Source organism: Anopheles maculipalpis, chromosome 3RL (assembly GCF_943734695.1).
Source record: "Anopheles maculipalpis chromosome 3RL, idAnoMacuDA_375_x, whole genome shotgun sequence".
In the NCBI taxonomy this organism is placed as follows: Eukaryota; Metazoa; Arthropoda; class Insecta; order Diptera; family Culicidae; genus Anopheles; species Anopheles maculipalpis.
This window is the reverse complement of record NC_064872.1, coordinates 27,655,230-27,674,983: the sequence shown is the minus strand read 5'-3', so window position 1 is coordinate 27,674,983 and position 19,754 is coordinate 27,655,230. Positions and strand designations below refer to the sequence as shown.

At 44.9% G+C, this 19,754-nt stretch overlaps 8 protein-coding genes and 4 pseudogenes across 8 annotated transcripts; 7 read left to right on the top strand and 5 right to left on the bottom strand.

The window, feature by feature from the left end:
* Positions 1-52: 52 nt before the first annotated feature.
* LOC126560524 (shematrin-like protein 3) lies at positions 53-444 on the bottom strand. The gene is made up of 2 exons (XM_050216482.1): positions 439-444; positions 53-370 (listed from the first exon to the last, which is right to left on the bottom strand). The coding sequence occupies exons 1-2, from the start codon at positions 442-444 to the stop codon at positions 53-55; spliced, it is 324 nt and encodes a 107-aa protein (XP_050072439.1).
* A 2,633-nt stretch (positions 445-3,077) lies between these two features.
* On the bottom strand, positions 3,078-3,817 carry LOC126565602 (adult cuticle protein 1-like). The gene is made up of 2 exons (XM_050222796.1): positions 3,688-3,817; positions 3,078-3,564 (listed from the first exon to the last, which is right to left on the bottom strand). The coding sequence occupies exons 1-2, from the start codon at positions 3,691-3,693 to the stop codon at positions 3,172-3,174; spliced, it is 399 nt and encodes a 132-aa protein (XP_050078753.1). The 5' UTR covers positions 3,694-3,817; the 3' UTR covers positions 3,078-3,171.
* Positions 3,818-8,263: 4,446 nt separating this feature from the next.
* LOC126565542 (uncharacterized) lies at positions 8,264-9,025 on the top strand. Its single transcript, XM_050222729.1, has 2 exons — positions 8,264-8,487; positions 8,558-9,025. The coding sequence occupies exons 1-2, from the start codon at positions 8,479-8,481 to the stop codon at positions 9,023-9,025; spliced, it is 477 nt and encodes a 158-aa protein (XP_050078686.1). The 5' UTR covers positions 8,264-8,478.
* Positions 9,026-11,182: 2,157 nt separating this feature from the next.
* LOC126560523 (uncharacterized) lies at positions 11,183-11,977 on the bottom strand (annotated as a pseudogene).
* A 36-nt stretch (positions 11,978-12,013) lies between these two features.
* On the top strand, positions 12,014-12,866 carry LOC126565393 (shematrin-like protein 1). The gene is given in 3 exon segments (XM_050222565.1): positions 12,014-12,107; positions 12,110-12,132; positions 12,201-12,866. Coding segments are annotated over 3 exon segments (657 nt in total). The 3' UTR covers positions 12,741-12,866.
* Positions 12,867-13,056: 190 nt separating this feature from the next.
* Positions 13,057-13,622, top strand: LOC126560522 (adult cuticle protein 1-like). Its single transcript, XM_050216481.1, has 2 exons — positions 13,057-13,062; positions 13,140-13,622. Exons 1-2 carry the CDS (start codon positions 13,057-13,059, stop codon positions 13,620-13,622), a joined length of 489 nt encoding a protein of 162 aa, XP_050072438.1.
* A 464-nt stretch (positions 13,623-14,086) lies between these two features.
* On the bottom strand, positions 14,087-14,842 carry LOC126565746 (uncharacterized; annotated as a pseudogene).
* Positions 14,843-14,887: 45 nt separating this feature from the next.
* Positions 14,888-15,642, top strand: LOC126565351 (uncharacterized). Its single transcript, XM_050222524.1, has 2 exons — positions 14,888-15,019; positions 15,088-15,642. The coding sequence occupies exons 1-2, from the start codon at positions 14,888-14,890 to the stop codon at positions 15,640-15,642; spliced, it is 687 nt and encodes a 228-aa protein (XP_050078481.1).
* A 316-nt stretch (positions 15,643-15,958) lies between these two features.
* On the top strand, positions 15,959-16,544 carry LOC126560521 (adult cuticle protein 1-like). The gene is made up of 2 exons (XM_050216479.1): positions 15,959-15,964; positions 16,042-16,544. The coding sequence occupies exons 1-2, from the start codon at positions 15,959-15,961 to the stop codon at positions 16,522-16,524; spliced, it is 489 nt and encodes a 162-aa protein (XP_050072436.1). The 3' UTR covers positions 16,525-16,544.
* Positions 16,545-17,223: 679 nt separating this feature from the next.
* On the bottom strand, positions 17,224-17,969 carry LOC126565745 (uncharacterized; annotated as a pseudogene).
* Positions 17,970-18,014: 45 nt separating this feature from the next.
* On the top strand, positions 18,015-18,795 carry LOC126565392 (uncharacterized; annotated as a pseudogene).
* On the top strand, positions 18,788-19,623 carry LOC126560520 (adult cuticle protein 1-like). The gene is made up of 2 exons (XM_050216478.1): positions 18,788-18,792; positions 19,074-19,623. Exons 1-2 carry the CDS (start codon positions 18,788-18,790, stop codon positions 19,621-19,623), a joined length of 555 nt encoding a protein of 184 aa, XP_050072435.1.
* Positions 19,624-19,754: the final 131 nt, after the last annotated feature.

Genomic DNA, 19,754 nt, shown 5'->3' with positions numbered 1-19,754 from the left:
TCAAGTTGCTCCGGTTGATTGATGTCATTGTCCCAAATGCAGTGCACATAGGTTAGTAGTAGTACTTCGATGGTAGAACTTTACCATAACCGAAACCGTAGCCGGCACCGTAACCACCATAACCATAACCGCCATAGCTCACAACCTTTGCCGGGGCGGAGTATGACACCACTTTGTTAAACAGTGGGTAGCTGTTGTACACCGCGGGATAGGCATACTTGCTGACAACCGGAACACCAACCGACTTGCCGTACAGTCCGTAGGATGGATAGGCAACCGAAGAGTAGCTGCTGACCACTCCACCACCGTATGGCAGATAGGAGGCCTCGGCGATGGCCACCAGAACCAGAGCGATTGTTGCGATGAAGACCTTATCAATTGAGAGAAAAGGGATAATCGAGGGAGAGTCCTTTCCTATGGACGGGAACAGATACTTACCTTCATGGTGGTGATGTTTTGGGTGGTTTAGTTTTGGGAAGCTAGGAAGCAAATGTGTGCTGCAGACAATCGTTGCTTGAAGCTTTTTGATGCCTTACCAACGGTAGAAGCGCCTATTTATATCGACAAGTTCTTCACCGGAGTCTCTTCTTCTAGCACGTGAACGTCACATAAGTGAGTGGACTTCAGAATGGAGCGTCACAAGGAACGCGTCACACCGAACGTTGGTAAGAATTTTTTTTTAGTGCTAAAATTATACATTTGTAAGGACGTCGGTAGTAGACCGTGAAGGACGAATCGTAATGAATAAGTATTAGAAACACACGAAAGTTCACCACTTCCGATCGCTTAGACACGCGTGGTTGACGAAACCAGGTAATAGCAGATTTATATGCACGTTTGATTCATTGACGCTTGGGTCCGTTTCTTTCTTAACCAGGTGGCTCATGTGTGACCCCTTTCAGCTCATGAATTAATATCAATTTAACATATTTGATTTATCTTTCTGATCAGCCAATTTTATTAGGTTTTTCAAGAATGTGTTTTAATTTTACTATCTTAGTTTTGGGTATGGTTTCGATCATGTTCGAAATGTTAACACTTGCAAGTAATACATTCACTTCTTCAGCTTTAGCGTGCAGATCAAACGATTTTACTTCTTTTCAGAATTTTTTAAAGATTTTTTCCCGTTTATTTATATAGGCTTTGAGTCTCTGAGACTATATTCACCTCTCATTTTTTACCGATCTCTTGAATATTAAAAATATAAAATAAAAAACTCCTTTCCCTCTTGGCTTAAAAATCTACTAGGCCAGCTATCTACTGATTTACTAGAGCTTACAGGCATCATGTAATTGGACAGTCAATCCTCAATACAGGCAACGGTATATTGGATACGGTTGGGATTTTATCCTGGATTGCTTTCGTGTAAAAATAAGCAACAACATTTTTGCCTCAGACCCTGGATCGGCCCTTAGCTGCTTTTTAAACATTTTTTTTTTTGAATTCCATTCATCAAACATCATTATAATTACATTGTTTGCTGCATGTCTGCGCGCTAATGCTGAAAATACAATGAAATAGACAATGTAAAGGCGTACTGCAAGTCGTTCACATCACCGGTCGCTCACTAGTAATCGGTGCGCTGATCAAGTCAATATATTATCTTTACTTTCCCATCATAAGGAAAATTTGATGGTTAAGAGATTTGGGGGTAGCTCGAAAGTGAACAAAACGGACCAGTCATCACGTCCCATCGCAACCCAATGACTACGAAAAGCCAGAAACAGAAAATTTCGAAACGGACATTGGCCTCGTATGTGTGGAAGGACAATGGAGGAGCCGCTACATCGACGAGCTGTACGAACTGTATGACGACCTCACCGTCGTGCGGCGGATTAGGCTCGCCAGGCTCCGATGAGCTGGCCATGTTACACATGGCATGGCACCGGAAGATCCAGCTCAGAAAGTCCTTTTAGGCCGTCCACACGGACAGAGGAGGCGTGGTAGGCACAGATTGAAGTGGAAGGATGGCGTGGAATCATCCGCCATCAAGGCCGGGGTAACGGAATGGCGGACAACGGCGCGGGATTCTGCTGCGACAGGCCAAGACCGCAAAGCGGTTGTAGCGCCTGATAAGTAAGTAAGTAAGTGAGTAATCAGCTTCTTCTTCTTCTTCTTCTTCTTCTTAACGCCCAAATAGATCACGTCGGTCATTTATTGGCTTACTAGACGTATTGTTAACAGCTGTAGTTGGGTAACCACTACAGGACCACGGTTTTTCCGTTTCAAAACCGGTGCCGTTGTCACCTCATCACCCGTCCGCCCTATAAATCAGCTTTTGACTAATGAACCCATAGGTAGCACTTGTTCCGTGGAACATTGACGTTCCATCCAAAGAACCGAATCCAGCCGAGATTTTCTAGAAGAGCAACAGAGATTGAAATTGACATCAAGAGAGTGATCGTTAGACGTGTTCGCTACTGTGTTTTCTGTTCTGAGGTCCAAGGTGTGAACAGAATTTAAAGTTACTTTGTATGACTTCGCCTCGGTTTCGGCACAACTGGATCAGCTGTCATCGAGGAACAGACATTGAAGTGAAAAATCCTTTATATAATGTATATAGTACTGATTTCCGTTTGAATTAAATAATTAGTACTTGTTCGTAAGCTTCAACATTGCGATGTCTACAAATTCGGCTAATGTGTTAGACAAATTGTTTCTTGTAAAAATACTTCAATGAAATAAACACGTTACAATACACGGATTGCTACAACCGAGTGTGTCCCGGATAAGGCAAAGAATAAAGAGGTAATGCCTTATCAATATGTTCATCAAATTTATTCAATACAAGCGGTGTTGCCATTTGTACGGCACTGTATCGTCATAATTATTTGTAAATAAACAAATAAAATATACGGATTGCAATCTGAAATATTGTAATAAATAAAGTAACACCATTCATATTAATTTTTTGCTGTCATTTATTCATGTAAATAACTTCTATTTACAGTAAATGTACAACCAGCTGAGATAACCATGAACAAAACAACAGCCAGCTTTTGTGAAATGTCCCCTAAACATCGCCGACCAATTGCCCAGCGGACCATCCCGCTGAACAAATCTGTCACGCTGTCCGTTTTCGGGTAGCACTAGTTCCTCCGGCTTATCACACACATCCTTTGTTCCGAATTTTCCGATCGTATCCTTAAGCGCTAATCAAAGCGTTCCAGCTTACAGAGTTCCGGGAGCCGGGGCCAGGTTCAGCTGCTTCTGCGACACGGCATGGCCGGGCAGAGGGGCAACATGGACGGCACCGCGGGTAGCGGTGACCGAGGTAGCTCCAGGGACAACTCCGGCATGGTGGGCAACCGAGGCAGCTGGGCCATGGGGAGCGGCCAGGATGGCGGCGTGCGGGGCAGCATAGGCAGCGATGGCAGCGGGGTAGGCAGCGGCATGGGCGTACGGGTAGGCGGCAGCAGCATATGGGTATCCGGCGTACGGCCAGGCTGGGGCGTTAGCCTGGATGACGGTGGCACCGTATCCGGCGTAAGGATAGCCAGCGTACGGGTATCCAGCCTCGGCGGCGACGGCCAGGGCGACGATGGCAACGGCGGCAACGATGCACTGCGTGGTAGAAGGAAGAAGAAGTTATTATCAAACAAAACCTGAGGTCCTTAAAGATCCTAATATCTTGTATCCAGAACTCCTGATTACTTGAATCCTATGTTTCTGAGATAGCAAACGTACCTTCATGGTTGTAGGTAGTTTGGTGTTGTTGGGGATTGCTGGATGAGCTTTTAGAACGCTTGAATTGCTTCTGATGTTAGACGACGAGCGTCGGATCCTTTTATACAAACGATCGTTAACGCCCGAGCCGAAGACTTTTGCTCGCAAAAGGGAAGAACCCGATCCCGCCAGTCCTCCTGGGTGAACGGTAAAACCCTTTCCCTCCTATGTGTCCAACACGCACCAGCCGATCGTGGCCAATGGTCCCTTCTGTTGTGTGGACTTCCATACCATTCCGCATTCTCCACTCCTCCTCACTCTCACACCCAATGCAGTCTCGAAATGCACCTTCGGGGTCGGGCAAGTGCACCAACTCCCAAACGAACTTCACGGCAGCGTTCGGAATGCATTCTCGCCAAGCCTGTGTGAAAACACGAGGGAAACCGAGGAAGCGGTGAGTACCTAATGGAAGGGGAGGAAGGGAAGAAAATTGTTCAACGATCGCACTATCGCACATACACCGCCTAGCCTTGCAGGTTGGAATTGCAGTTAAACACAAAGATTATGAAACCCGGTAGAAGGGGGCGCGATCGGCATACCGATCAATACCGAACACCAGTGCAGCACGGCTTCCGCTCCGTCGTCGGTCGGAAGGTTCGGTTTACAGATGGACACTCCGGCCACAGGCCAAGAACTGGCGATTGTGGTTCGTCAGGGTCCATCGGCTTCGAAGGTCATGTGGCGTGTGGTTGGGTGCGAGGGATGGAAGATTTGCGGAGCAATCAAACCAATCGGAACCCAGCTCTAGTTATGACAAATGGTCAACGGTGTGGCTTTTTTTCTTTCTAAATGTTCTACACACCTTTGCGCCAAAATCGATGATTGGCGATTAGAGTTCAAACGGAGCCATAAAGAATCGTTGGGGGAAGACGTTGTAAATGTATTCGAAAGGGGTAATGCCGATGAAGAATGGTTAGTTTGCACAATTCCTTTCTAACGAAACATTCGTTTTGAACAATTAACGATTCTATTCGATAAATTTGAATTTCCGCAGCAAAAATTCGCGCCCAATTTCGTTTGTTCATCTAAAGTTATGAAGAAAATAGTCAAGTTTCATAAAAAATTCAAAATATTTGTTATGGCAAAAGTAGAAATAATGTTAAAACATACTTACTTCAGGAATGTTCACACACAGAAATCATCAATAAAACTAGCCAAGAATACACTGTCCAAAATTCATTATAAAAAAGAAGATTAAATATCACATTTAGAGTGCTTTTGTTTTTATTTATGACGATTTATTTATGATGACGAGGCCGTATTGCTATTATAAGTTTTATTTTTGGTAAATTAAATTAAAAATTAAGTTCTGAATATAAACCGGATTGGTTTTTATGAGAATAAAAAAACATTTGCAAAACACAAACTAAATGGAAAAAAAGATCGACCTGACTTCGTCCTGTTGTTATTAAATGTTATTAAATATTACCTTAAGTACTCCAGTTATTATTATCTTAAGTGTCACTCGCTTTGTTTAAGTTTACATAGAGATTTATTTATATAGCACTCAAAAATATACTGCTAAGTACCTTACTTTTATAGTTTTTAACATAGTTTTCCGATAAGTACCTTACTTTTTTTTCATTTTTACATAGTTTTGTAATAGTTTCATACAAACTCGTCTTGTTTTTCTTTTAGCAATTAGACCTTTGTTTAGATTATATGTATTATACCTTTCCTAGGATAACTTTAAAGATGATTGCAACCATAAAGCAATTTACAATATTTTTGATTAATTTTTCAATTGCAGCACAAGATCTTATATAAACATTAATATAATTCACTTGTTAGTGCAATTCGCAGGAGTTGATTAGAAATTCATTTGATACATTTTTATTTATTCGTTTTCTACATCTTTTCTGTTAGAAAACCTACTCAACAGCTACTAATCTTATTCATCAGCATAATTTATGCTTTCTTCCTCTGTGTGTCATGCTTTGTACAATGACGTAAATGATTACCATAATAATATCTAATATCGTCCAATCTTTCGACTGTGGAACTGCGCCGATCTTAAAAAGTAAGGACTGGCGATCAAAACAAATCTCTCGTTTCCGTTCTTGCATAGTGTGGTCAGACTATGCAACACCTCGGTATTGCTAAGCTTAATAATCCATCATATAGCCGTGTTCTTAGAGGCACTTAAGCCAAAACTCCTTCTTAGCTGCCAATGTTTTTCAAAAGTACTGGAAATTATTCCGAAACACTACAGGAACCATTCCTTGGCTTTTTCCGTACAAAAAGGGATAAATATTGGTCATTTTTCGTTCCATCAAACACACCGCAAATTCCGCATTTAAATCGAAATCACGCCAAAGGCTTGCCAAAGGCAAGATTTTAACGATCAAATCCAGAACATGTACAGTCGATCCTAGTTTTTCTCGTTTTGATTTAAATATTTACCGGATAATCTCTATCCTACCAATAGCACTGTCAAAATTAAGTTAATACGCAGCCAAGTATTATTAATTATATACTTATTATTAACTATTACGGCTCAGCCGTTTCTTCAGCATTTCTTGAGCTGATATTGATATTATGATACCTGATTCCTATTTTTAGTTTATGCCTTTTCGCAAGCATGCTCGAATAAATTGTCAAAGTTAAAAAATTATCAAATAGGACGCATTAGACCAAATAAAGCAGTACAAATCAATGACGCTGTCGCTATCCGTTAGGGACAAAATATTGTATTGGGTCTGATTAACATTAATCAATATTTCAGTGCGATTATTCTAAGTTAGCCAGTCCCAGATTTTTGCTCATAAAATAAACCCTTCGAATGAAGCATGTGTTTCTATATCACAATCAACCCTTGCTGTTGATATAGAGCTTAATGCTACATAAATACCATAAAATTGACTCCTTCTTTCGCTTTCGTTTACGTCAACTTTCTTTATCGACAGTCCTTAGCTAAGCCTGTTACGCGAATTAGTTCTTATGTAAAGTTCTACAATTCACTTCCCTCTTCCAATCTCACCACTACGTTACCCACCCCGTCCGTTGCATATTAGAACCTGGCCAAGGTCAGCATTGCCCTTCTATTCGCATTTATTGTCACTTCGCACGCCCGGTTCCCTAACGCGAGTCTGCGAAAGGGTTCCGGCCAAGTTCAAACCACCATCTGCCCTGCCCAACAACAAGTACTTCGACAGCCCAGGTGGTGTTACACAGGGTGCTTATTACAAAATCCCATACGTGACGTGAATAACCAACGTGCACCGGTACGTGGCGCGTACAGCAGTGCTGCAACATATTAAAAAAATAGGACTCACCCCACCCACAATACCCCAACGTGTGTGGTTACATGTCACACTTCCTGAAAAATGCACCGTTCGTGCCTGGTGCTTGGTTCGCCGAAGAAGGACTACTTTCGAGATCCGAGAGCCCCACGTTTAGCTCGGTGCAGGCTGGAAGAGATAAAGTTTAATTGCCCGTTCGGCGGTAAATATGTCACGTTCGATAATTGCGTTAATTAGTCGTATGAGTGGGACTGCACTTCGCTGCGAGCGTGTGCAGGTTGCCTACGCATTTTAAGCTTCTTGCTGTCTAACTCTCGCCATGAAATTCCCAAAAGTACCCAAAAGAAAGAGCCGATTTTATTTAAAAAAGTATATTGATTTGAGCCTTTTTTGAAGTTTACAGACTCCTGTAAAAGGTGTCATATGACATAACTTCAGAAATTCTACCCAATCCTATGGACAACGCAAACACTAACCAAACAAAGTGGCGTAATAAGTTCCCGTTTCACTGCTCTCAGTCACGAACCCGATCCGGCGCAACATTGCGTACCGAGGCAACCCACCGTCAACGAGATTAATCTATCCACCTAAAAGCTGTTCATTAAAAATCAATTTTATTGAGGAACTTTTGCCCGTAATCGTTGTCTACGATCAATTATCTCTCACCGGTAAAGCAAGGGTGCGGGCGTTTGATAACAATTAGTTCCTTTATTGCAGTCCTGCGTACGTTGCGGTCCTATTCTAGACCTATTCCTCTAACTTGTTGCCGTTCGAATATAGAACATTGATTGTTCTTAATCCACGCTCGATCAAGAACTAACCAAAGAGTGTTGATGTGTTTGCCCCACGTATCTGGACACCACGCGCAAGCTTATGCTAATTACTATCCAGCGTATATCCCACGAAGTCAGCGACAGCTGGCAGTAACCATTCCGTATCCTGGAACAAGAAAACACGTAATACTGCGCCGAAGGAATTGCAAAAAATCACAACACCAGCCCAGGGCTGCCCTGCCTTGACCGAGCAGCCGTTCTTGGTGGGAAAGTCGTCCGATGTCGGTGGATGGCGGTTATAGGCTAATTTTGCTAACCTCGCGAATGCACGGCACTCAACGTCCAACAAAACAAACCTCACTTCTCGCAAGGCGTTATCAATCAATTAGAGTTTCCGCCATCTTGACCGTCAAGGTGCAGGAGAGCGCTGCAGCTTGGTGATTCTAATTCTAGCTTTCTCCTAGTTGTTCTCGAGGTGGCAGGTGCAATTCAGATTCACATTGTTCTCGGTGTCTGGATGCTTGGATAATTGACGCTCCTAATGTTTGCGTTACGCTTGAAGGCGCACAGCTTCCACTGGCCCCGTTTATTTCATTGTCGTGCGTTACCGCGTGAAGGTCGTAAAGGTCCCGGCAGCTTTATAAAACCACCTGCAATGAGTGAGGCCGACCGTAGATCGTGCCCAGCAGTACCTCAAGAACCTTCGCCAGTAAAAGATCCTAAGCGTACTGATCGCCATGAAGGTAGTTGAGATCATCTCAAAAGTAGCACCTCGAGCACATAATAACGATATTATTAAATCTATCATTTCTCTAGTCACTTGCTGCAATTGTTGCTGTTATGGGTGTTGTGGCACTCACCGAGGCAGGCGTCATCGCGCCCTACACCGGCCTGCTTCCCCATACCGTACACGATACCGGTGCTTACTACGACGATCACTATGCATCGCATGCGTACGCAGCTCTCGCCTATGCCGCACCGTATGCCGCGTACTATGGCAACCCATCCGGTACGTACAGCTACTGGGGTTCGCATGGACCGACGGTAGTGCAGGAAAATGCCGCCAGTCTGCCAGTTCCGGTACATGGAGCTCATCCGTACGCGCCGTACGCATCGCTCTACGGTGCCTACGGACCGGTGAAAACGACCGTCGTACAGGCCAACTTAGCCAGTAGTCTAGCGAATCATTGGGGATATCCGGAGGCTTACGGTGGGGCATACGGGTATGGATATGGATACAACAAGTATCTTGCAGGTGCACCAGTAACCAAATATTTGCTGTAAACTACGTTTTGGCCAGATAAAGATCGGTTCAACAAAGTAATAAATCGTTTGTCACACTAACCCAAAAATGTTTTTTTATGACAGATTGAAATTATTAAAGGATTAAAAAAGAAAATAGCATATCACTATTTCAAACTGAAACTGTTAAGAAATAAGAGCAATGCTTTGCAATATCTTCATTTGCTCAACAAAATCTACATATTTCATGGTATCAAGGAGTAAAATAAGAAAAAAGAATCTTAATGAAGTGAAATATGGGTTATTGTAGCTTTGATCGGATAAGAACCAGGGCTTAGCAAACTGTTCATTTTGATGGAGATGGCGGACGCTTTAGCTAATACGAGCTGAATGTATTCACTTAGGAAACATTTTCCGAAGATTTGTTTTAAAATTTGTAGATTTGATAGTACATGAATATTCTAAACATGTCTGAATACTTCTGACAACAGTGAAATGCTATGAAATAAGAATTACTTTGAAAATCCTTATGACATTGGTAATAATGTAATAATTTACAAATTCAGAATTCTCAACATAATAGTCAGAAACCCTGACAAAGAGGATCGTCTTTAACACGTTCGGTACCGAGGATTATTCTGTCGATGCTTTCTCACTAGAAATAAACGTGATACTGTATTTCATTCGAACAATAGAGGTTTCCAATTGGGATGTATAACAGATCAATTATTCATATGAGAAAGCCTCTCAACAGGAGAGAGTTTCACCCAAATTTGGGTGACATGGTACCGAACGTTTTAAATATTCTTAATGGCGAATATCCTTAGCTAATTGAGCGTCACTTACATGTTCTCCTCAAACATAATTATTACACTATAAACCCGTTCATGGCCCTTTTCCGATCACGTTTCTCCGTCGCAAATCTTCGAAGGACTTTAATAAAGTTCAAGGCGATTAACGGCGGCGATCCACGTCGTGTGCTGCTAGTAAATTCCAATTAAGCCAATCGTATTACACTCGTACAAATAATTGCAACTGAATTTAAATCACATCATTAAGCCATATCGCTTCACTGACTATCTCTTTCGCTTACAAGCCTTAACAAAGTGCACTCATCATACGCCAGCACAGTAAAGTAATCATTCTAATTTGACGCATTCCTCCTCTTTCTTTCACCTTGCTCAGCACGACAGCGCAATCCTCCCACAAAGGCTATCGGCAGCTGTGAAGTCTTAATCCATATCCAACTCATTACCCGATAGGTTTACATTTTTCTGCTTACTACAAATAAACCCGATCTCGTTACAGCAGCAATTCCTTCGAGAGATGATCAAGAAAAGCGAGACCTGGGTCGATTTGCAAACCCACAATCGATGGATTTCGCAAAACACATGACAATAAGAACGGAAAGGATTGAACTTTCATTTGCATAAACCTTTTGCCACAAGTGGGACCGACTACCCCAGCTACCCCAGCGTGCCGTACCAAACTGATGGAGTGCCGCCTAGAACCGACGGCGTTACCGTTGATAAATGGTAATCAATCAACGACAGCCACTGCATCGGCTTAGAGCCGGCGAGGTATGGCGCTGGACGTAAAACACACCCATTCGATGTAATCTCTTGCCCGTAGCAGCCGGCCCGATGGCAGAGGCACCACACTTTGTGATGACGACGACCAATGTGCAATGTGTTGTGTGGCTGCATGAACTGCGTCGTTGACCGAGAAGCGCGAAACACAGGGACAGGAACAAATTGCAGGTTCCACCAAACTGGCGGCACTTGTAAGATTAATGTTTCGATAGACAGAACGGTAACTTGCATTGTGGACTACATCGCATGTGAAATTTTTCGATTATTTGGTTTAACGGAAAGAAAAGCATTTTCTTCAGTAGCACCAGTTAAAAATCGAAAACTATTGTCAAATTTCGACATGCTATGGGAATTATCAATGCTTTCCAACAATTGAATCCACAGTACTGCTAATCAATGATCATTAAATTAATCATCAACGAACATCGTAAAACAAATCATCGAAACGAATTGTTATAAAACTTGCACGACATAAACTGCCCAAAAACAATCCAATAAAAAAAATCAACAATCCAATAATTATCCCATAACATTGACAAAATACCTGGTTTACAGTCACGAAAAACTTTAAAAAAGTAAAATAACAAAATTGGTTATATGATTTTTTATTTACACTTGCATGTCCTATTGATCATTATCACATTCATTTACGCAACAATCGACTTCTGGTTGACTAGATGTCCTGGGAGAGGAGCCACATGGACGGCTCCCGGGTTAGCTGCAACGTACTTCGCAGCATGAGCCTGGACTGGGAGGTAGTTGTTGTATCCGTAGCCGTATCCGTGACCAAGACCGTATCCGCGCTCCACACCGTATCCTCCATACAGACCCAGAGTGTTGACGTTGGCCTGAACCACAGTAGGAGCGACCTTGGCGCCGTAGTATCCTCCGTACAGACCCAGAGGACTAACCGACTTCAGTGTGTTGACGTTGGCCTGGACCACAGTAGGAGCGACCTTTGCGCCGTAGTATCCTCCGTACAGACCGTTGCTGTAGTCAGAGTACGGAAGAGAAGCCGAGTACGGGTAGGACAGTCCATGACCCAGCACCGAGGAGTATCCCAGTCCAGCGAGTCCAGAGTATGGACCAAGACCGTCATAACCGTTCAGGCCGTACAGTCCTGAGTTGTAGGAGTACGGTAGAACCGATTGCACTGCTGGCAGGTATGTTCCGTTGGAGACAGCGGCTAGAGCCAGGACGGCGATCGCGATGAATCCCTAGACAAAAGAACAAATACATTCCCTGGTTATCGTAATCAATAAACACAACAAATGCTCTATCAAAACTCACCTTCATGTTTACAGTTGAGTGCTCTGATCCGATTGGATTCGATCGCGAAAACGTTGCAAGTGAACTGTGATCGTTTGACCCAACTATCGTCTGCTTTTATAACGAAATCACAGTGACACGTTTTCCGCCCCAAATTGCGACCTTGCTGATGGAGTTTTCCTTTCGTTTTACTCTTCCGGTATGTGGCGTTATAAAAGATGCGACCATCGATGCTAGTGGCATCAGTATTAACACAACGTTTCTAACACTACATCAACCAACATGAAGGTGAGCTCCTTGGGAAATTCATTTCTATTTGGTCTACAGTGTTCTAACGATCGTCTCGTGCTTTCTAGTTCTTCATTGCAATCATGGCTGTAGCGTTCGTCGCTGCATCTGAGGCATCTTACCAGCCATACGGTGACGATTTGTCCTACCAGGGATATGGCTATGGACTTCCTCTGTCCAAGGTAGTCGTGGGCTCTTCGTACGGGTACGGTCTGCCAGCAGCTGTGGACAAGTACTCCTACCCATCGTATTACAGTTCCTATCCGGCCGTGAAGAATGTGGTCGAATATCCGTCGGTAGCTCCGGTGCTGGCCACTAAGGTCGTTGATAACAGCTACGGACTGGGATACACCAAGGTAGTTGATAACAGCTACGGACTGGGATACAACAAGCTGGTGTCTCCGGTGCTTTCCAGCGGATACGGTCTCGGATACAACAAGCTGGTGTCTCCGGATCTTTCCAGCGGATACGGTCTCGGATACAACAAGCTGGTCTCCCCAGTCGTCGCCACCAAAGTCGTAGATAATGGTCTGTGGAACTATGGCAGTTACGGACTGGGATACAACAAGTACCTGTCGGCCGCTCCAGTTGCCAAATATGTGTTGTAAATGTGTAAATAATATTGTTTTAATAAACCGGCTCCGACTCCGATCTATGACGTATGAATGTTAACTCAAGCCTTGTTTCCTCGTTCTCTTTGTCTGATCGTTCGTCGTGCATTTTGGAGAAGTGTGTCCGTTGCTTTTTGGTAATTGCATTTTTTGTTGTTGGTCTAGTTTGGCCATTCACTTGGGATTAGATTCGCGATCGTCCACTGCTGCTGTTGGTATAAAAAGACATCTCTGCACTCGAATCAATCAGAATTAGAACGTTCTTCCACTCGATCGCATATCAGCATCAATCCCAAACCTCCATCCAGCAATCATGAAGGTAATTGAAGGATTTCTCCAGCCTTTGGAAGCGAATCAACCCCAACTAACCGTTCAATTCTTCCTGTCCATAATCAGTGCATCGTAGCTGTAGTCATGGTCGCTTTGGTCGCCACCGCCCAAGCCGGATACGCCGTCCCAACCGTATACAGCGTTCCATCGACCACCGTGGTCCAGCAGAACGTGGCTCCGAAGTACGTCACCGCTTACTCTGCCCCGGCCGTTACCTACGCCAGCCACGCCAGTGTCGCGCCGGTCGCTGCCTATGCTGCTCCAGTGGCCACCTATGCTGCTCCGGTTGCTACCTATGCTGCTTCTCCCATCTCTTATGCTGCCCAAAGCACTGTTGTCCAGGCTGCTCCTGTTGCTTATGCTGCCCCGACTGCCTACGCCTACGACCATGGCAACTACGTCCAGGCCGTCCCGACTGTCTACGCTCAGGTCCAGAAGGAAGCTCGTTATGTGGCCGCCAACCGAGGTGCTATCCATGAGGCTCCTCTGGCTGGACATGCCGTGAACCAGAAGTCGTTAAACATTGAACCAGCACCAGGAACTCTGTAAACTTAATTTATTATTGCAATTAAAGCTCAGTAACATGGATTGAACGATCCGGCAAAATAACGATTCTTGTTTGTGGTTTTTTGGTTAGGCGCACTTGAAAACGACTGAAAAATAATAGGTTGTACAACGATTCTTTGACGTACAATTTAACAAGATGGAGCTTGAAATCATTAAAATATCTAAACTTGTCATAAGGCTTGTTATAAAAAAAAGACACTTTTGAAGCTTTCCTTGCCACGATGTAACAAATGACTAGGATATATTATGGGTACAAAAATTATGTCTCACACAAACGTGCTGTGAATAAATGAATAGAAACTATGTATTTTCTATGTTTTGTTTTTCAAGGGAACATTACTGCAAACATTTTGATAAAATGAAGAATAAAGACAGTATTATTTTCAGTGTGATTTGGCTGCTAAAATCGTCTTTTTATTTACACTTCCATTTCCTGTAGTTCATTATCACATTCATTTACGCCACAATCGACTTCTGGTTGACTAGATGTCCTGGGAGAGGAGCCACATGCACGGCTCCCGGGTTGGCAGCAACGTACTTCGCAGCATGAGCCTGGACTGGGAGGTAGTTGTTATATCCGTAGCCGTATCCGTGACCGACACCGTATCCGTGCTCCACACCGTATCCTCCATACAGACCCAGAGTGTTGACGTTGGCCTGAACCACAGTAGGAGCGACCTTTGCGCCGTAGTATCCTCCGTACAGGCCCAGAGGACTAACCGACTTCAGTGTGTTGACGTTGGCCTGAACCACAGTAGGAGCGACCTTTGCGCCGTAGTATCCTCCATACAGACCGTTGTTGTAGGCAGAATACGGAAGAGAGGTCGAATACGGGTAGGACAGTCCATGACCCAGCACCGAGGAGTATCTCAGTCCAGCGAGTCCAGAGTAATGACCAAGACCGTCATAACCGTTCAGGCCGTACAGTCCTGAGTTGTAGGAGTACGGTAGAACCGATTGCACTGCTGGCAGGTATGTTCCGTTGGAGACAGCGGCTAGAGCCAGGACGGCGATCGCGATGAATCCCTGGACAAAAGAACAAATCCATTCCCTGGTTGTCAGTATTAATAAACACGATTAATGCTTTATCAAAACTCACCTTCATGTTTACAGTTGAGTGCTCTGATTCGATTGGATTCGATCGCGAAAACGTTGCAAGTGAACTGTGATCGTTTGACCCAACTATCGTCTGCTTTTATAACGAAACCACAGTGACACGTTTTCCGCCCCAAATTGTGACCTTGCGGATGGAGTTTTCCTTTCGTTTTATTCTTCCGGTATGTGGCGTTATAAAAGATGCGACCATCGATGCTAGTGGCATCAGTATTCGCACAACGCTTCTAACAACACATTCTAACACTACTTCAACCAACATGAAGGTGAGCTCCTTGGGAAATTCATTTCTATTTGGTCTACAGTGTTCTAACGATCGTCTCGTGCTTTCTAGTTCTTCATTGCAATCATGGCTGTAGCGTTCGTCGCTGCATCTGAGGCATCTTACCAGCCATACGGTGACGATTTGTCCTACCAGGGATATGGCTATGGACTTCCTCTGTCCAAGGTAGTCGTGGGCTCTTCGTACGGGTACGGTCTGCCAGCAGCTGTGGACAAGTACTCCTACCCATCGTATTACAGTTCCTATCCGGCCGTGAAGAATGTGGTCGAATATCCGTCGGTAGCTCCGGTGCTGGCTACTAAGGTCGTCGATAACAGCTACGGACTGGGATACACCAAGGTCGTCGATAACAGCTACGGACTAGGATACAATAAGCTGGTCGCACCAGTCGTCGCCACCAAGGTCGTTGATAACAGCTACGGACTGGGATACAACAAGCTGGTGTCTCCGGTGCTTTCCAGCGGATACGGTCTCGGATACAACAAGCTAGTTGCCCCAGTCGTCGCTACCAAAGTCGTCGATAATGGTCTGTGGAACTATGGCAGTTACGGACTGGGATACAACAAGTACCTGTCGGCCGCTCCAGTTGCCAAATATGTGTTATAAATGTGTAAATAATATTGTTTTAATAAACCGACTGCGACTCCGATCTATGACGTATGAATGTTAACTCAAGCCTTGTTTCCTCGTTCTCTTTGTCTGATCGTTCGTCGTGCATTTTGGAGAAGTGTGTCCGTTGCTTTTTGGTGATTGCATTTTTTGTTGTTGGTCTAGTTTGGCCATTCACTTGGGATTAGATTCGTGATCGTCCACTGCTGCTGTTGGTATAAAAAGACATCTCAGCACTCGAATCATTCAGAACTAGAACGATCTTCGACTCGATTGCATATCAGCATCAATCCCAAACCTCCATCCAGCAATCATGAAGGTAATTGAAGGATTTCTCCAGCCTTTGGAAGCGAATCAACCCCAACTAACCGTTCAATTCTTCCTGTCCATAATCAGTGCATCGCAGCTGTAGTCATGGTCGCTTTGGTCGCCACCGCCCAAGCCGGATACGCCGTCCCAACCGTATACAGCGTTCCATCGACCACCGTGGTCCAGCAGAACGTGGCTCCGAAGTACGTCACCGCTTACTCTGCCCCGGCCGTTACCTACGCCAGCCACGCCAGTGTCGCGCCGGTCGCTGCCTATGCTGCTCCAGTGGCCACCTATGCTGCTCCGGTTGCTACCTATGCTGCTTCTCCCATCTCTTATGCTGCCCAAAGCACTGTTGTCCAGGCTGCTCCTGTTGCTTATGCTGCCCCGACTGCCTACGCCTACGACCATGGCAACTACGTCCAGGCCGTCCCGACTGTCTACGCTCAGGTCCAGAAGGAAGCTCGTTATGTGGCCGCCAACCGAGGTGCTATCCATGAGGCTCCTCTGGCTGGACATGCCGTGAACCAGAAGTCGTTGAACATTGAACCAGCACCAGGAACTCTGTAAACTTAATTTATTATTGCAATAAAAGCTCAGTAACATGGATTGAACGATCCAGAAAATAACGAATTTTGTTGGTGGTTTTATTTATGAAAGAGGAACTGGAAAATCTCTCAAAAATAATCTGTTATGTACCGATTGTTTGACGTACAATTCAACAAAACAGAGTATTAAACCCTAGGAGCGGCCTGGTGGTATAGGCGACAGCGGCGCCGGTCTTCAAACGGCAGGACCGAGGTTTAATTCTCATCCGGACCCGTCCCGCCGTAGTGAGGACTGGCTATACAACTACGTGGTATCGGAGAGTCTAGTAAGCCATTTGATGGCCGGCGGGACCTTATGGTCGCTAAGCCAAGAAGGAGAAAAAGAAGAGGAGTATTAAACCCTCAAAATAACCATATATTGGTGTAAAGCTAGCTACAAAAACAAGACAACTTTGTAACTTTCCATGCCACGATGAAACAAATTACTTGGATATTTTATGGATACATTAATTATGTTTCACAAAAACTGTACTACACACACGTATTATGAATTCATGTAAAGGAATTATGTATTTTCTATGTTTTGTTTTTCAAGGGAGCATAACCGCAAACATTTTGATAAAATGAAGAATAAAGACAGTATTATTTTCAGTGTGATTTGGCTGCTAAAATCGTCTTTTTATTTACACTTCCATTTCCTGTAGTTCATTATCACATTCATTTACGCCACAATCGACTTCTGGTTAACTAGATGTCCTGGGAGAGGAGCCACATGCACGGCTCCCGGGTTGGCAGCAACGTACTTCGCAGCATGAGCCTGGACTGGGAGGTAGTTGTTATATCCGTAGCCGTATCCGTGACCGACACCGTATCCGTGCTCCACACCGTATCCTCCATACAGACCCAGAGTGTTGACGTTGCCCTGAACCACAGTAGGAGCGACCTTTGCGCCGTAGTATCCTCCGTACAGGCCCAGAGGACTAACCGACTTCAGTGTGTTGACGTTGGCCTGGACCACAGTAGGAGCGACCTTTGCGCCGTAGTATCCTCCATACAGACCGTTGTTGTAGGCAGAGTACGGAAGAGAGGTCGAATACGGGTAGGACAGTCCATGACCCAGCACCGAGGAGTATCCCAGTCCAGCTAGTCCAGAGTAATGACCAAGACCGTCATAACCGTTCAGGCCGTACAGTCCTGAGTTGTAGGAGTACGGTAGAACCGATTGCACTGCTGGCAGGTATGATCCGTTGGAGACAGCGGCTAGAGCCAGGACGGCGATCGCGATGAATCCCTGGACAAAAGAACAAATCCATTCCCTGGTTGTCAGTATTAATAAACACGATTAATGCTTTATCAAAACTCACCTTCATGTTTACAGTTGAGTGCTCTGATTCGATTGGATTCGATCGCGAAAACGTTGCAAGTGAACTGTGATCGTTTGACCCAACTATCGTCTGCTTTTATAACGAAACCACAGTGACACGTTTTCCGCCCCAAATTGTGACCTTGCGGATGGAGTTTTCCTTTCGTTTTATTCTTCCGGTATGTGGCGTTATAAAAGATGCGACCATCGATGATAGTGGCATCAGTATTCACACAACGCTTCTAACACTACATCAACCAACATGAAGGTGAGCTCCTTGGGAAATTCATTTCTATTTGGTCTACTGTGTTCTAACGATCGTCTCGTGCTTTCTAGTTCTTCATTGCAATCATGGCTGTAGCGTTCGTCGCTGCATCTGAGGCATCTTACCTGCCATACGGTGACGATTTGTCCTACCAGGGATATGGCTATGGACTTCCTCTGTCCAAGGTAGTCGTGGGCTCTTCGTACGGGTACGGTCTGCCAGCAGCTGTGGACAAGTACTCCTACCCATCGTATTACAGTTCCTATCCAGCTGTGAAGAATGTGGTCGAATATCCGTCGGTAGCTCCGGTGCTGGCCACTAAGGTCGTCGATAACAGCTACGGACTGGGATACACCAAGGTCGTCGATAACAGCTACGGACTAGGATACAACAAGCTGGTGTCTCCGGTGCTTTCCAGCGGATACGGTCTCAGATACAACAAGCTGGTGTCTCCGGTTCTTTCCAGCGGATACGGTCTCGGATACAACAAGCTGGTCGCCCCAGTCGTCACCACCAAAGTCGTAGATAATGGTCTGTGGAACTATGGCAGTTACGGACTGGGATACAACAAGTACCTGTCGGCCGCTCCAGTTGCCAAATATGTGTTGTAAATGTGTAAATAATATTGTTTTAATAAACCGGCTCCGACTCCGATCTATGACGTATGAATGTTAACTCAAGCCATGTTTCCTCGTTCTCTTTGTCTGATCGTTCGTCGTGTATTTTGGAGAAGAGTATCCGTTGCTTTTTGGTGATTGCATTTTTTGTTGTTGGTCTAGTTTGGCCATTCACTTGGGATTACATTCGCGATCGTCCACTGCTGCTGTTTGTATAAAAAGACATCTCTCCACTCGAATCATTCAGAACTAGAACGATCTTCGACTCGATCGCATATCAGCATCAATCCCAAACCTCCATCCAGCAATCATGAAGGTAATTGAAGGATTTCTCCAGCCTTTGAAAGCGAATCAATCCCAACTAACCGTTCAATTCTTCCTGTCCATCCACAGTGCATCGCAGCTGTAGTCATGGTCGCTTTGGTCGCCACCGCCCAAGCCGGATACGCCGTCCCAACCGTATACAGCGTTCCATCGACCACCGTGGTCCAGCAGAACGTGGCTCCGAAGTACGTCACCGCTTACTCTGCCCCGGCCGTTACCTACGCCAGCCACGCCAGTGTCGCGCCGGTCGCTGCCTATGCTGCTCCAGTGGCCACCTATGCTGCTCCGGTTGCTACCTATGCTGCTTCTCCCATCTCTTATGCTGCCCAAAGCACTGTTGTCCAGGCTGCTCCTGTTGCTTATGCTACCCCGACGGCCTACGCCTACGACCATGGCAACTACGTCCAGGCCGTCCCGACTGTCTACGCTCAGGTCCAGAAGGAAGCTCGTTATGTGGCCGCCAACCGAGGTGCTATCCATGAGGCTCCTCTGGCTGGACATGCCGTGAACCAGAAGTCGTTGAACATTGAACCAGCACCAGGAACTCTGTAAACTTTATTTATTATTGCAATAAAAGCTCAGTAACATGGATTGAACGATCCAGAAAATAACGAATTTTGTTGGTGGTTTTATTTATGAAAGAGGAACTGGAAAATCTCTCAAAAATAATCTGTTATGTACCG

Coding starts and splice junctions, on each gene's coding strand:
- LOC126565351 (XM_050222524.1), top strand. CDS start 14,888: ATGGAGTTTTCCTTTCGTTTTATTCTTCCGGTATGTGGCGTTATAAAA. Junction 15,020..15,087: donor CTACTTCAACCAACATGAAG/GTGAGCTCCTTG, acceptor CGTGCTTTCTAG/TTCTTCATTGCAATCATGGC.